Source organism: Dipodomys ordii, unplaced genomic scaffold (assembly GCF_000151885.1).
Source record: "Dipodomys ordii isolate 6190 unplaced genomic scaffold, Dord_2.0 Scaffold44, whole genome shotgun sequence".
Lineage (NCBI taxonomy): Eukaryota > Metazoa > Chordata > Mammalia > Rodentia > Heteromyidae > Dipodomys > Dipodomys ordii.
This window is the reverse complement of record NW_012267260.1, coordinates 2673565-2687696: the sequence shown is the minus strand read 5'-3', so window position 1 is coordinate 2687696 and position 14132 is coordinate 2673565. Positions and strand designations below refer to the sequence as shown.

The window sequence follows — 14132 nt, the reverse complement described above, 5'->3', positions numbered from 1 at the left end:
CGAGCCACAGACGAGCCACAGAGCAGTCACAGACGAGCCACAGACGAGCCACAGACGAGCCACAGACGAGCCACAGATGAGCCACAGACGAGCCACAGATGAGCCACAGATGAGCCACAGATGAGCCACAGACGAGCCACGACGAGCCACAGACGAGCCACAGACGAGCCACAGACGAGCCACAGACGAGCCACAGATGAGCCACAGACGAGCCACAGACGAGCCACAGAGCAGTCACAGACAAGCCACAGACGAGCCACAGACGAGTCACAGACGAGCCACAGACGAGTCACAGACGAGCCACAGACGAGCCACAGGCGAGTCACAGAGCAGTCACAGACGAGTCACAGAGCACCACCAAAGAGCCCAGACCCGACGGGAAGATGTCCTACATCTCTTCAGGAACTATAACGTAAAACATTAATACATTTTGCTCAGTAGATTCGCTAACAAACAAAAGGCTGATGATCTTCTGGTATGCATTCTAACATTAGAAATTACACGTCTGTGTTTGCTGAGGATTTCGATACTCTGGTTGACCAGATGTCTCTTGATTGGAAATCCATGTAAATTTCCTTATTTAAGAGTATCGTTGAAACTTTGCAGAAACCCTGGGTGCTGGGGCAAGATCTTAAGAGATGCAGAATGCTGCAGCAGTGCCCAACAGACTTTTGCAGTGACCCTGTCTGTGGATTTTCAGTGTCTGCTCTCCACGGAGGGCTGGAGGACGAGACCTACTTTTTCCGTGTCTTTCTGAAATGCCATCGAGATGGATGGCCTAACACAGAAAATGTTCCCAGCACCTTGAGAACTGTAGCTCCTTCTTCAATGCCGGAGCCAGTGAGTCTGGTCAGAAAATAAAAAATCAATCACACTCACATAATTCAGGGGAAGGAATTGCTCATGTAAAAACTATACTTTTAGAACTGAGTGTGTAAAAATTGATCTGAAAATGGCCGTCAGACTGAAGCATGGGAGCGCAGAGTCTCAGGCTTTCTACAACACCGCCTGGCTGGTTGGTGTGTGTCTTGTACACGTATACACTCTCCCTGCGCTGGCTCCCCAAGATTTTGTGATGTTGGCCTTCAGACATTACAGAAATGCCTCCTGGCTTCAGAATCTAAGCTTCCACAGTGCAACACATGCGATCTAGTGAACATAAACAAAAAGCAAATTTTCAGAGTTCTTGCTGCCCGTTTCAGCCACATTTGGAGCAGGATGTTTTAAACATTCGTAACGAATGACAAACAGTCCAGACTGCACGCTTCTTTCTTTCTGCTTAAAATTTGAACCGCGTACAACGTGGTGGCTGAAATTGTCTTGCAAGTTAAATGATGAAATTACGCTATCCTAACCAAAATGAACGCATTCTCATACCTACATAGTCACATCGCAAGAAACATCGTAAGTCGAGGGCCCCGACTGACAGGTTTCCTGACCCCAGTAGGTAAGATGCATTTATACTAATGCTCATGCCTTGTAGCAGCGGGGAGCACTTGTTATAACCAATGAGCCAACTGTGGTTCATTGCTATTCCTGAAAACAATCCACTTTACAAATGGGGCACTGGTGGCTCATGCCTGTAATCCTAGCTACTCAGGAAGCTGAGATCTGAGGGTGGCAGTTCAAAGCCAGCCCAGACAGAAAAGTTTGTGAGGCTCTTATCTCCAATAAACCACCCAGAAAAAGCTGGAAGTGGTGCTGTGGCTCAAGTGGTACAGTGCTAGCCGTTAGCATTATCCCCGCCTCTGAACCTCAGCGCCTGCCCCAGGGCTCCTGCCATATAGCAGGATAGGGGCAGACACCATGGGCTCCCTCTCCCGAGGGAGATATGGCCCCTCTAATAAACCTTGTAATAATCATCTTTCTCCTGTGCCTGCCTGCCTCTGCGTGGTCCCCTGGGATGGTCGTGATGGATCCTACCTTGAGCACAAAGAGGCTCAGGGATGGTGCCCAGGTCCTGAGTTCAAGCCCCAGGACTGGAAAACAATAACAACAAGAACCCACTTTATTTAAGTGTTCACTGCACAATTGCACAATTCTGTGCATTCTAACAGGTAGGTAATGACCGGCTGTCTACCATTTTTCTCATCATGCTTTCTTTTGCTGTGCTAAAAATTCTCTGCACTCCTGGCCCGAACTTTCAGCCAGTTCTGAACTTCTTAATGTGGCCAGTTTGGTCTTTTCCAAATCGACTCCTTTTCCTTGGCAAGGTGCCCTTAATTTTTCCTCCACATCTTTTTCATGGCTTGACAGCACATTTATTTTTAGTGCTGAGAACACTGATTTTCGAGCTGCCCTGCAGTTGGTCTCTCCAGCCACAGAAGGACATCTTGGTGCACCAGCCGGCTGTAATGAATACAGCAGCTATGAGCATCTGGGGCAGATTTCCAGGCGGACACAGTTTTCAGATATTTATATAAATACCAAGGAACATGATTCTGGATTGTCAGACGATCTTTAGCTCTGCAGGAAATTGCTGACTTTACCTGGACCATTTTGTGTCCCTACTAACAACAAGTGTTCTTATCCCACGTCCCCGCCAGCCTTTGGTCCTGTCAGTGTTCTGGAGTTTAGCCACTCTAAGGGGGTTACGGTGGTAAACCATTGTTAATTCTAATTTGCAATTCCTAATGGCATATGATGATACGCCTCTTTTTTCTTTATATACTCTTTTGTCCTCATCTTCTTTGGGGAGATATCTGTTCTGATCTTCTGCCTGCTTTTTATTAGGCAATTTTCTTGTTATCAAGTTTTAATAGTTTGTATCTCTTTAGGACACAGACTTCTATTGGATATACATCTTGCAAATATATTCTCTCAGTATTTAGCTTTTTTTTCACTCCTTTAAGGATATCTTTTGTATAGCAAAGTTTTTCTTTAGGAAGTCCAGTTTATCAGCCGGTTTTTTTTTTTTTTTCATGCTGGACCTAAAAAGCCACAGTGAAACAAAGTTTTCCTGGCTCGCTCCAAACTTAAACATGTAATATCTAGGGACTGCCAGGTAGCTTAGTGGTAGAGCTCTTGATTAGCATTTGCAAGGTCCTGGGTTCAATCCCAACAAGCAAAAAAATATATATGTAGATAAAAGTAGATTTATCTCGATTTACAACCTATGTTACCTTCTAGGTTTCATGGTTTTGTGTCTTTTTGTTCCTCTCCGTGGGTCTGGAAGGCCTTCTGAACACGATGGGCTGAGCGAACACAGATTGATGCTCTCCCAATTAAGTAGGCCTCTACATTTTTGTTGACCACAGCCTGGGTTCTAATGTTCTTCACTAGGCCGCATGCAGACACGGTGACAACGAAAACTCACGAAGACTGTATTTTCCTTTGTTCACTTTTTCCTCCTTGTTCTGAGGGTCAAACCCAGGCCCGTGCTGTGCTTGGGGCCTGCATTAAAGCACTGATGGACATTTCCGGACTCCCCCTCTTCTTGATGGGATTGGTGCTTGTCTACACAACCCAGGCGGGTCTTGAATTCCTCACCCACTCACCTCAGCCTCCCGGGGACCGGGATTACATGTAGAAACCACCATGCTTGAGCATTTTTTTTCATTTTTCTATTAAAAATTACTCCATCTTATACATGAAAACACGAGTCTTGCACGTCAACAGGATGCCGTGGGGAGTTTTGATACATATACATATTGCATAAAGTTACATAATACATGAAGTGATAACATGGAAATGAAAAGCCCTCAGGATGGCTCCCCACTCCCCCTCTCCTGGGCATCTGCCTGCTTCTAGAAGAACCGGAGGTGGAGGGGAGGTGGCGGACCCCTAGGGGAGGTGGCGGACCCCTAGGGGAGGTGGTGGACCCCTGCAGGCCCGGGCTGAGCCTTGCACAAACCCTCCAACCAGGCCCACGGGTGAGGCAGGAGACCGCAGCGCTCACTGCTGACAGTAACGAGGACGGGAGGCGCATCTGATTCTAACTTTCCCAGTATTGGAACAAGAACAGGCAAAACAAAGGGCGACACTGCCTTTGGAAGCCAGCCTCGCGCCATGATCCCCAGTTCTGCCTTTGGAAGCCAGCCTTGCGCCATTATCCCCGGTTCTTTTTGCGTCTTTGGCGGGGGAGGCAGGACGGGGCTTTGAACTCAGCGCCTCACGCTCGCTAGGCAGACGTTCTACCACTGAGGTCACCTCCGGCCCTTTTTGCACTCGTGAGTTTGAAATAAGTTCTCACTTTTTCCACAGACTCATGCATGCCTGGGTCAAAATCTTCCTATTTTAGGTTTCCTACCCTAGCTGGGATGCCAGGCATGTGCTACTATGCCCGGCTATTGGTTAAGCAGGGGGTCTTGTGTGTCTGTCTGTCTGGACTGGCCTTCCACACTTGGCCTCTGCCAGCTCATGACCCCGCAGCAGCTGATGGTCACTTCTAAACTCTCACAAGCAGGAGACGACCGAGCCTGGAGAAGGGCCGGGCTAAGCCTCCACGCTTTGGTCTCCCTGCCTCTTGTCCACAGGCTCCTGCCACATGGTCCACAATGCCCTGCCTGACCTCCAGCCAAGGACTGAAATCCCTGACACTGTGAGCTGAACACGGACCTTTCTCCCCCTCCCTGCCACCTCCCCTCCCCAGCCGCCTCCCTCCCCCCAGCCACCTCCCCCCCTGTTTTGGATGCTAGGTGTTTATGACAATTGTGAAGAGTTTAACACGTGAGTGTGACGGACCAGAAAACATGGGGCCACGAAGCAGTGAGCCATGCTCCCCTTCGGTGGCTGGTCTGGATTGCAGGAGGAAAGGCAGGTGTCCTTAGGAGTGGCAGAACAAAGCCGGTCTCCAGAGCAACAGGTTCTTGAGCTCAGTGACCAAAAGGGGCCAACACACAAGGACACTCAGAAACATCTGTAAAACGCCCGTGGAACCGCCCGGGAGTTCTCCTCCGTTGGGTGTGGTAGGTGCGCACTCAAACTGGGATGCTTAGCATACCGAACGTTTATGTTGCTAATAGTAACATTTTCATACCCACTGCTCTTTGGAGCCAGAAAAGGAGAGAATCTCCCCAGTTCTGTTTTTACTTTTCATTGTTTGTTTCTAAGCTTTGCGGTGTGCTAGCCTTGCCCTGTCTCCTCCGCCAAACGCAGTCAAGTTTCTCCAGATCAAACAGACACGCCTTATGGGGGGAACATATCCACGAAGAGCGCCGAGCATGAACTGAGCATGAACTTCGACTTGACGAACTCCACTTGCTTCCCTCCCTGCTCCTCTGCCGCTGGGCCCGGGGAAGAGGGAGAGAGCTAAGGTCTTGCTCTTCCAGTTCCTGGCGGAAGCCCCGCCCCCCCTCCCCCCCCCACCCCCCGTGCCCTGGAGGAGTCTGCACAAGCAACCAGATGCACCTGCCGCTCGCCTGCGCGCTTCCCCTGCACAGGGCGGCAGGGATTCTCATTTCCCAGCAGCCCCAAGGAGTGCACTGCCCCTGGCAGGCTCAAGAGAGGGAGAGCAACAGATCCCGGGCTCAAGGGCCGGGTCCCGGCCATAATCCTTTAGAGCAAGGATGTCCTCTCTAGTTGGAAAACTTCCCACGCTCTTTGTAACTCCCCCTTGAGAGCAGCGGGCGGAGCCGCTCGGAAGCAGAGGCTGACATTCGTTCAGCATCTGTCCTGTGCCTGGCACTGCGCCCGATGGCCAGTTCCTGCCCGGGTGACGTCCCTCAGCAGATGCTATCAACCCTGTGTTTACCGAGAACAAAGCGGAAACTCCAAGAGAGCAAAAGGAACATTTGTCGGGTCACGAAGCTGGGGTGGACGCCAGAGACCCTGTGCTGCTCAGTAGCCCGGACACTCAGTCTACGGGAGCCGGAGGCCAGCCACACAGTCTTTTTTTAAAAAAGCAAAGCAAAGCAAAGCACGCAACGCTGTACAGGAACAAGGTGTCTTTGGCAGGCAATTCAGGTAGCAGAAACCAAGTGGAAATAGGTGTAACCAGCAGGGTGAGTTTGTTGGAAATAAGACTGACTGCAAGTGTGAATTTGTTGGAAATAAGTTTAACCGGAACTGTGAATTTGTTGGAAGGAAGAGTAAGCACAAGTGTGAATTTGCGGGGAACGGTGTGGGTTCCCCCTAGAATGGAAGGCAAGTTGAACAGCCAAGGCTGAACTTTCCACTGCCACCGCTCTGACCACAGCAAGCTTGTGTTTTTCTCTGAATTGCAGTTCTCGAAGGAAGGAACTGTCATGGCTTCAGGCCAGCCAATGGGAGCCTCTTCCCAGGTCAGGTGTGTCCCCTGGTGCACTGGTCCAGACACAAGTCATGAAGTGCAAACAAGACCGCTGGGTTCCTGAGAACAAAAGGAAACGATCTGGTACTGGGTGTTTTTTGTGCTTGGATACCACAGAGCAAGTGCTTGTTGCTGGTGTTTGTTTTTCTTAGTCTCTGCCGAGCACTTTGGAAACCTTTGCTCAGTCATTCTTTCTCATTTGACTCCCGGGCAGGGGTGCACAAGACTGTATGTACTCAAGAAAAACATGGGATGTTTCTGTCCACCCATTGTCAGTTGTTTACCTCCATTGCAGCAAATCAAGACAGGAGAAATGAACTGTTTATTCTCGAGTCCCTGGGTATCAAGGGGCTGGAAGGAACGGGGAAATGTTTGTGGACAGAGCCATTGTGTTGACTGCTGGATGAGTACCAGTTACCAGATGGGTGGGCCTTAACAAGTAGGTGCTTTGTGTGCTTTTTTCTTCTTTTATAGGAAATTGTTTTCCCTGGTTTACAACTGTGGTGAATTTCTTTTGTTATGGAAGTCAATAAACCATGTATCTGAGACCCGCGGTTCCCCTCCGCCACTCACTGTGGCCTACTTTCCCATTTTGTACAACTCTAACTTCACAGCCGATGGGAGCAGTGCGGGCTGGCTGGTTCACTGGCCGGCTGCGGCCACTGGCAGACAGACCAGTCCTCTCCTGCCACCCTGAGGGCACTGCTGGAACTACAGGAAAAGGAGGAGCAGGTGAACGTGAGCTTGTAGTGTGTAAGTAATTATACCGCTCCCTTTGAAATTGTAGCTTACAAAAACTCATCAAAGAACGACTAATTTTGGGAAACATGACCTTCTGGAAGCCTTAGAATGACAGGCAGGGTTAGGGTTCATACCTTCTAGTGCCTGTACAATGGTCGGTCTTGCGCCTCTGAGATTAATATGTGGCTATGTGGAACGTCATAGGGAGGTGCCTGTGCCCTTTCCCCAATTTTCCCCACAGGAAGGAAGTGATTTATAGCATGGTCTCACAACCAGGACCCTGATGTTGACGCGATGTAGCAATCCTACATCTGTATGCCTCTTCTCTGTTTCTGATCATCATTGTGGCCCCCGTGGCTGTTTGGTCAGCGGCTCCATGTTACTGTGACAGTAGCCAGCACTGAGATACCGTATATATTTTGAGGGGTGGTAGGCAGTTCCTCTTTAAGTCGACTCATGTCTCCAGGTCTTTTTGGCTGGTTCCTGGGGCTTGAATGTAGGATCTTGTGCTCTTATGTGGCCTTTTCATGCATAGCTAGTGCTCTACCACTTGAGTCCACCACCAGTTCCAGCGCTTTTGCTGGTTCCTTGGAGATGAGAACGCACAGATTTTGTCAGCCTGGCCTCGCTCTGAACCTGAACCCTCAGATCCTGGCTCGAGTAGCTGGGTGACAGGCATGACCTATAGGTGCCCAGCTCTGATTCCTGGCTTTTGTGTTTGCTTGAGCTGTCCTGGAACCAATCCTCCTAACCGCAGCCTCCCTTTGACAAGTAGCGTGACCAGTCAGGTGTGAGTCACCTGTGCTTGGCTTATACTTTTCTAAATACCCCTTGGCAGGTACTTCTGAAAGTGTCGCTAGGACAAGTGAAATATTTATGAAGCATACCGGCGAGTAACTGGGAGAAGTCAGAGCTCACTCTCACGGAGTGGGGCAGTCTTACCTCAATGGAGAGGTCTCGGGCAGGAACTCGGGGCGCCATGTAGCACGCAGCGTTTGTTCCGCAGGGCCCCGCTTCACTTACGTATCGCAGCGAGTGTTTAGGCCAAGGCAAGGCGTGGAAGTGGCACAGTGTCCGGGACCTGTGGAGAACCGGCACACGGTGGGTGGGCAAAGCAGACTTTGGGTTAGAAGCAGGTTGAGAAAGTCAGTGCGCTGGGTGGGAGAGGCTGGGAGGCCCCAGGTTCTGCTTGTGTGGCGAGTTCTGCTCCCCGGCAGGATGCTCAGCTATGCTCAGGAGGTGCGGCTCCCGCAAGGCTGTAGGCTTACCTCATCCTGGGAGAGCAGTCACTTGCTTCAAAATTTAGAAACAAGCCAGGTGCTGGTGGCTCATGCCTGCCATCCGAGCTACTCAGGAGGCTGAGATCTGAGGATCATGGTTCAAAGCCAGCCTGGGTAGGAAAGTCTGTGGGACTCTTATCTCCAACAAACCACCAGAAAAACAGAAGTGGCACTGTGGTTCAAGTGGTAGAGCGCTCGCCTTGAGCTGAAGAGCTGAGGGACAGCGCCCAGGCCCAGAGTTCAAGCCCCACGACTGACCACAAAATAAAAAAAATAAAAAATAAAAATTTAGAAGTAAAGCTAGGTGTGCCCTTAGAGCTGCAGGCAGTCATGAAGACTTCAGATAGAGTGTGGCAGGAATGTTTCTTTCCCATGGCCAGCCGACAGGCCGGCGTCTGTCCCTGGGGCCCATTAGAAATGCAGCTGTGGCCCCACTGACTCCGAGCCAGAAGAGTCCGGAGTTTGGGAGAACTGTGTGACCACACGGTCACTCAGAGAAACAAGTCTCTGCTTGGACACAGTCTACTGCCCAGAGGAGGCCCGCTGGGTTGTAGACGTGTGTGTGGGTGGTGGGAGGATGGACATGTGCTGCTGTGGATGCGAATCCAGCTGTGGGAAGTCTCCGCAGGTCCTGCTGGTTGCTGAGACAGAAGAGGGCCTTGCCCACCTTGCCCACTGCTCAGCAGCGCTGCACTAGTTTGGAGGAAAAGGAAATTTTGCTTCCGGACACAGGGAGTGGCAGGGCCTGCAGGGCCTGTGGCTCTGGGGCTCGGGCCCCATCCGCATGGGGCCTGGGCAGTTAAACTACTTGGGTGCCTTTCATGGCAGAACTTAGGCACATTCAGGAGCCTTTTGAATACTAACTCCATTCTTTTGTTTCCTCACACCACATGCAGTTTGTCTGCCTCTGGACAATGTGATTTACACTCAATCTGTAAAAGACAAAGCCATCCTGAGTCCTCCAAAATACACGCAGGAAGCCAAAGCAGATGTGGCTGCAGCAGCTTTATTGCAATCTGTTAAAATCAGCATCACAGTTAAATATTTATGCATAATCTATAACACAGCTGTTTCAGAAGCAGTTAGGACATTTAACTAAAAATAACAAACCAAAACATCAACACAAAGCTGTAAGGATTATCTGGAACCGAAATTATTTACAGTGAAACATTTAGGGTCCTGATTCACAAAACTTAGTGCATTTCATGATTTCTGGCGAGTTTCACGAAGGTAAGCAGAGAGCATGTGTTTCCAGAGAAGTCTGGAGCCAGCAGCTCTTACATGCTGGTTGGGCGGTGCGCTTTCTGGGAGCTCGAATGAGTAACGCAGCCCAACTGCGGCCGCTGCATGGGATTTGAAATTGTAATTACACAGCAGCAACCAGAACGGGCCACAGAGCAGAGCCCAGGCCGCGCTCACAGCGGTCTGTGATCTCCCCGCCCAGGCCGCTGTGAGCAGGTCTCAGTGATCTCCCCGCCTTTTTTGGTGAAAAGCAAAACTAAAACAAAATCGGCCCCTCCCTGCAACTCTGGGTTAAGATTCTCTTTCCTTCCTACAGAGTCAGACACAGTAAAGTGAATCAGCACATTTAAAGAAAGAAGCAAAGTTGCTTGTATGGTGGCCAGAGTGAAGTGGGTTTTTCTTCATGGGTCAAAGCCTGGGCAGGGTGACCAAGAGGCCAGCTAGTCCATGGCCAAGAAAACCGTGCCAGAGAGGCCAGGAATCCAAGGTTACCCCAGAAGAGCGGCCGGGTACCTCAGGACTGTATGTCTTCAACATAAACTAACAGGAGGAAGTGTTACCAAGAAAAAGCGATACTAACAGGAAGTGTTACTGAGTTAAAGCGATACATTCAGCGAATCAGATGCAGGTAGTCTCCGAAGGAACTTTTACAGTAAACACTTTCAACTCGGGAATGCCAGCACTGCACGGTTAGCACACAGGACGCTGACAAAGCTGCGGTGACAGAGCGCCTCCCGAGCACGAGATCCAAACGTACAGGTCGGTCCCCAATGACTTCCGAGACAGGGTTATTAAAATACATCGTTAATCATAAAAATACTTTACTATATACACGTACACGTAGAAACTACATGCCTACTGAAGGAGGCCTCTGGCCCACGGGGCCAGGCCAGGCAACACAGCAGGGCTCTTGTTTGGTCTTCAACCCCTGAATGCAGGCCGAGCCTCACAAGGGCACTTGGCCTCCGGCCCCGAAGGCGCGGCTCTCCCGCAGAGGGCTACTTGGAGGGGTCGGAGTCGGCTTTACTTGTGTCGTCCTTCGCTCTCCTCCTGAAAGCTGAGCCCAGCAGCTCTGGGCATTCACACTGTTCGTTGGCAATTTGGTTACATTTCATGAGGAGACTGTAGTTCATGGCGTCCGTTACCACGCTGTCCTGCTTGTAGTCAGGATGGTTTGCGATGAACTCTCTCATCCATCGGGCGACAGTCATCAGTTGTCCTGACAAAGAAATAAGAGCTGCTCAAAACCACATCCACACCAGTCTGCAAAGCAATCACGACGCCCCATCAGCGAGCCATGGCAGCGCGGGGAAGACGTCACTTCAGTGTCAAGAATTCCTCCTCCAAAGAATGGTAGCTTGCAGGCAGGCAACAGGGACAGTTTCTAGGCACCTGCTGGATGCCAGACACATGCCCACACTGCCAGCTCTTACAGCCTGAAGCCAGCGCCTGCACGAAGAGCAGGGGCCCCCCGAACCCAGAGGGAGGTCATGACCCCTCTGACTGCAGGGGCCTTGGGGCGGTGAGGATAGGGAAGAGGAGGTCAGGATGGGATGGCAGGGGGTCACCATGACAGCATCCCAGGGCGGGTACCCGCTGGGCCCCGTCAATGCGAGGGTGTCTTCACGATGTGGCTGGGACGGAGGCACGCTGGGAACGGGCCAGCCCAGCGGGCGGCCATGGAGCCCACGGCACAGCTGCCAGGCCCGGCACGAGGCCGTGGCGTGTGGTCACCTGGGCTGGACACACACAGCGATATGCTAACAAGCCAGAGAAGAGCTCCTGACCAAGCCCGGCGGGGCGTGCTGGAGGCCCACGGGCCGCAGAGGGAAGAAGGGGCGCACGCGCGCACTGCACGGGGCCATGAAGGAACTCGCGGTGCAGGGACTCACGAGGGAAGAAAAGGAAAGGGGCTCCCGTACCCGACGCTCTCTTCTTGATTAGCTTTAGGTAGTTGAGAATGCTACATCTGGTGTCCACGTCCACTTCCATGTTCTCCAGGTAGGAGTTGAGGATGGGGATGAGGCCGGGGAACACGCCTTCCTGGGAGACAGGACAGTGTCAGCCCCACGCCGGCGTGGGGAGAGGCCGGGCCCCGCCCATCCTCCCTCCCTCCCTACCTTCCCGTTGATGATGGTGTCGATGCTCATGAGGCCGTACTCCTCTGCCGCCAGCTCCGCGCTGCTCTGTGCCTTGCCACAGCCGTCCACCACGGCGTGGCCGCCTGCTGAGCGGAGGGGAGGCATTAGAGGCCGGCCTGGCCTGCGCGCGCCGGAAGCCAGGGGCGGGTCATACCTTTGCAAATGTCTTTCCGGAAATAAAACATGCCCTGTAAGACGGCATCTCGCCTCTGCGCTGTTTTCATGTTTTCGTCAACCTAAGAGAAAAAGAGAATCATAAGCCAAAACATTTGATCAAACAAAGGTGCCATCTAGAGCCGAATCCTACACCGGAGGCCAGCCTGGGCCACGGCCAGGTGCGGAGCGGAGCGGAGCAGAGCCACCACCACCAAACGGAACTCAAGGAATTCTTCTAGTCCCTCCTGCCTCCTCGGTACACGGCGGCGCTCACTCGCCTTTCCTCCTGCCTGCCCCCTGCGGTACCTACCGGCTGGGCGATGGCTGGGGGCACCGTCAGCAGGACCTTCCCACCCCCATCCTGAACTGATGGCCTCTAGGAAATACAGCTTAGGCTCAAGAGGAAGACCAGGGTGATGGGAGAAGCCCCAGAGGGTAAATAACCACACCGAGTGAGAGGAAGAGGAGAGGACGCGCATCCACGCCAATGCTGGCCTCACCTTGGACAGAGGAATGAGGAAGTCCAGCTTGTAAGACAGGATCACCCTGGTGAGCAGCACCACAAACACCACATAAGCTGAGTTCTCAAAGTCTGTTAACTGCACCTAGACATGCAGAAACTGGACACATTAGGACCAGCGCTGGCCCCGGCCCTCCCCTTGGGCCTCCTGCCTGATCCAGGGATGGAAGCTGCTGCCAGATCTGCGCAGGGGCCGGCCCATCGGCCTGGCCCCGGCCTCCCCTTGGGCCTCCTGCCTGATCCAGGGAGGGAAGCTGCTGCCAGATCTGCTCAGGGACCGTCCCATCGGCCTGGCTCCGCCCTCCCCCGGAGCCTCTGGGGAGAGCTTAGGGGCAGATGAGCAGCGAGGTGGCAGTCCCCTCCCCCCCAGCCTTCCCCAGGCAGCACTGCGTCTCACCTCCATGGGCCGGAATTCCACTCTCCAGCCGATATCCGAGTTTGGAGGAGGAGGCTTAAATCTCATCGTCTGCCAGTTTGTGGACTGAATATTCTACGAGAAGAAAACACGCAGAGGATGAAACAGCTTTGTGTATTCAGGAAAGCATCCGTGTTGATGCCCGACGGTGTGGCACCCCTGAAGGTTTTCTTGGGGGTGACCTGGCGGGTTAGGGACCGCGGCCCGTGTTCGTGTCTGCAGGCTGGAGGTCTACTCGGCCATTTGTCATGCAGCATGTGTTTGTTTGAATTTTTCTTCACCAGGCAAACAAGGTAAAATACCCAACAAAAATGTGTAGGCTTGAGGAAACAAGCTGTAAGGATTTTTAGAAAGGGTACTTTAAGCCAATTTTAGTTCCCTGTTCTTCACCGTGGCGCGCAGCCGGTGGAAGGCATGAACCGCGTAGCGCCACCGGCCCCGGGGCCGGTCTGGTGCTGGAGGGGATGCATTCGAGACGAGGAGATACCTCGAAGTGGTCGGACTCGTTGGCATCGTCCATGTGTATCTTCTCCTCAAACAGGGTCAGCGGGTCTCTGATGAAGAGGTGGGCAACGTGCTGGGCCAGGAGGTGATCGATGCCTGCAAGACAGACCACAGCTCCCGGCAGAGGCCAAGGCACCACCTGCTCTGGGCGCACGGTCTGAGGAGAGGCCCCCAGCGGCCTGGGAAGACGGGCCGTGCGGGATCCGCGGCCTGCCCAGGACTGTCCTGCAGGCGCTGGGAGGGGTCAGGGGACCCGCGCTACCTCCACAGCGCCTGCGTGGCCACGGCGGCCAGCTCCTGCTGCTAAAGGTCAACAACACCCCAGGTATTGGGAACTGGAAACTGTAGCAACAAGCCGCCTCCTAAGGAAAGTTAGACGTCACATGAAAACGGAAACCAGACCAGGGTTCAGTGAGCGCTCAGTGGCTCTTGGAGGAGCCCGGGACTCACCTTCCTTGAGGAGCTGCTCGTAGATCTCCTTGTCTATGGTCAGGTCGATGTCGTTGTACTTCTCCCCACACTTGGACAAGTAGCTGTCTATGGAATCGTACCGCGACTTACTGATCCTATAGTTACTGGTCTTCAGTGGCTAAACATAAAAAATACAATAAATGCCACTAATGTGATCTGGAAGTTAAAACCCCATGTAAGGATGTAAGAACACTTTATACTAATAGTGTAAATAGTGTGATTAGATCTATTCAGACAGCGGTGAACACTTGAGTAACTGCCAAAGGACCAGATCAGAACAGCCCTGGCCAAAACCATTACAACCACCGTGGCCACTTCCATTTATTTACTTATTTATTTTTTTGGGTCTGGTTGTGGGGCCTGAACTCTGGGCCTGGGCGCTGTCCCTCAGCTCTTCAGCTCAAGGCTAGCGCTCTACCACTTGAGCCACAGC

The 14132-nt window shown here is 52.3% G+C and overlaps 1 protein-coding gene across 1 annotated transcript in view; it reads right to left on the bottom strand.

The window, feature by feature from the left end:
• Window positions 1-9238: 9238 nt before the first annotated feature.
• The window catches only part of Gclc (glutamate-cysteine ligase, catalytic subunit), a 27098-nt gene continuing 22204 nt past the window's right edge, over window positions 9239-14132 (bottom strand). The window contains exons 4-11 of the mRNA XM_013019065.1: window positions 13679-13817; window positions 13212-13324; window positions 12707-12799; window positions 12290-12394; window positions 11788-11869; window positions 11613-11716; window positions 11415-11535; window positions 9239-10711 (exon numbers count right to left, since the gene is read on the bottom strand). Of these exons, the coding sequence (XP_012874519.1) occupies window positions 10491-10711; window positions 11415-11535; window positions 11613-11716; window positions 11788-11869; window positions 12290-12394; window positions 12707-12799; window positions 13212-13324; window positions 13679-13817 (978 nt within the window). The 3' untranslated portion in view covers window positions 9239-10490. The remainder of the gene's footprint in view (window positions 10712-11414; window positions 11536-11612; window positions 11717-11787; window positions 11870-12289; window positions 12395-12706; window positions 12800-13211; window positions 13325-13678; window positions 13818-14132) is intronic.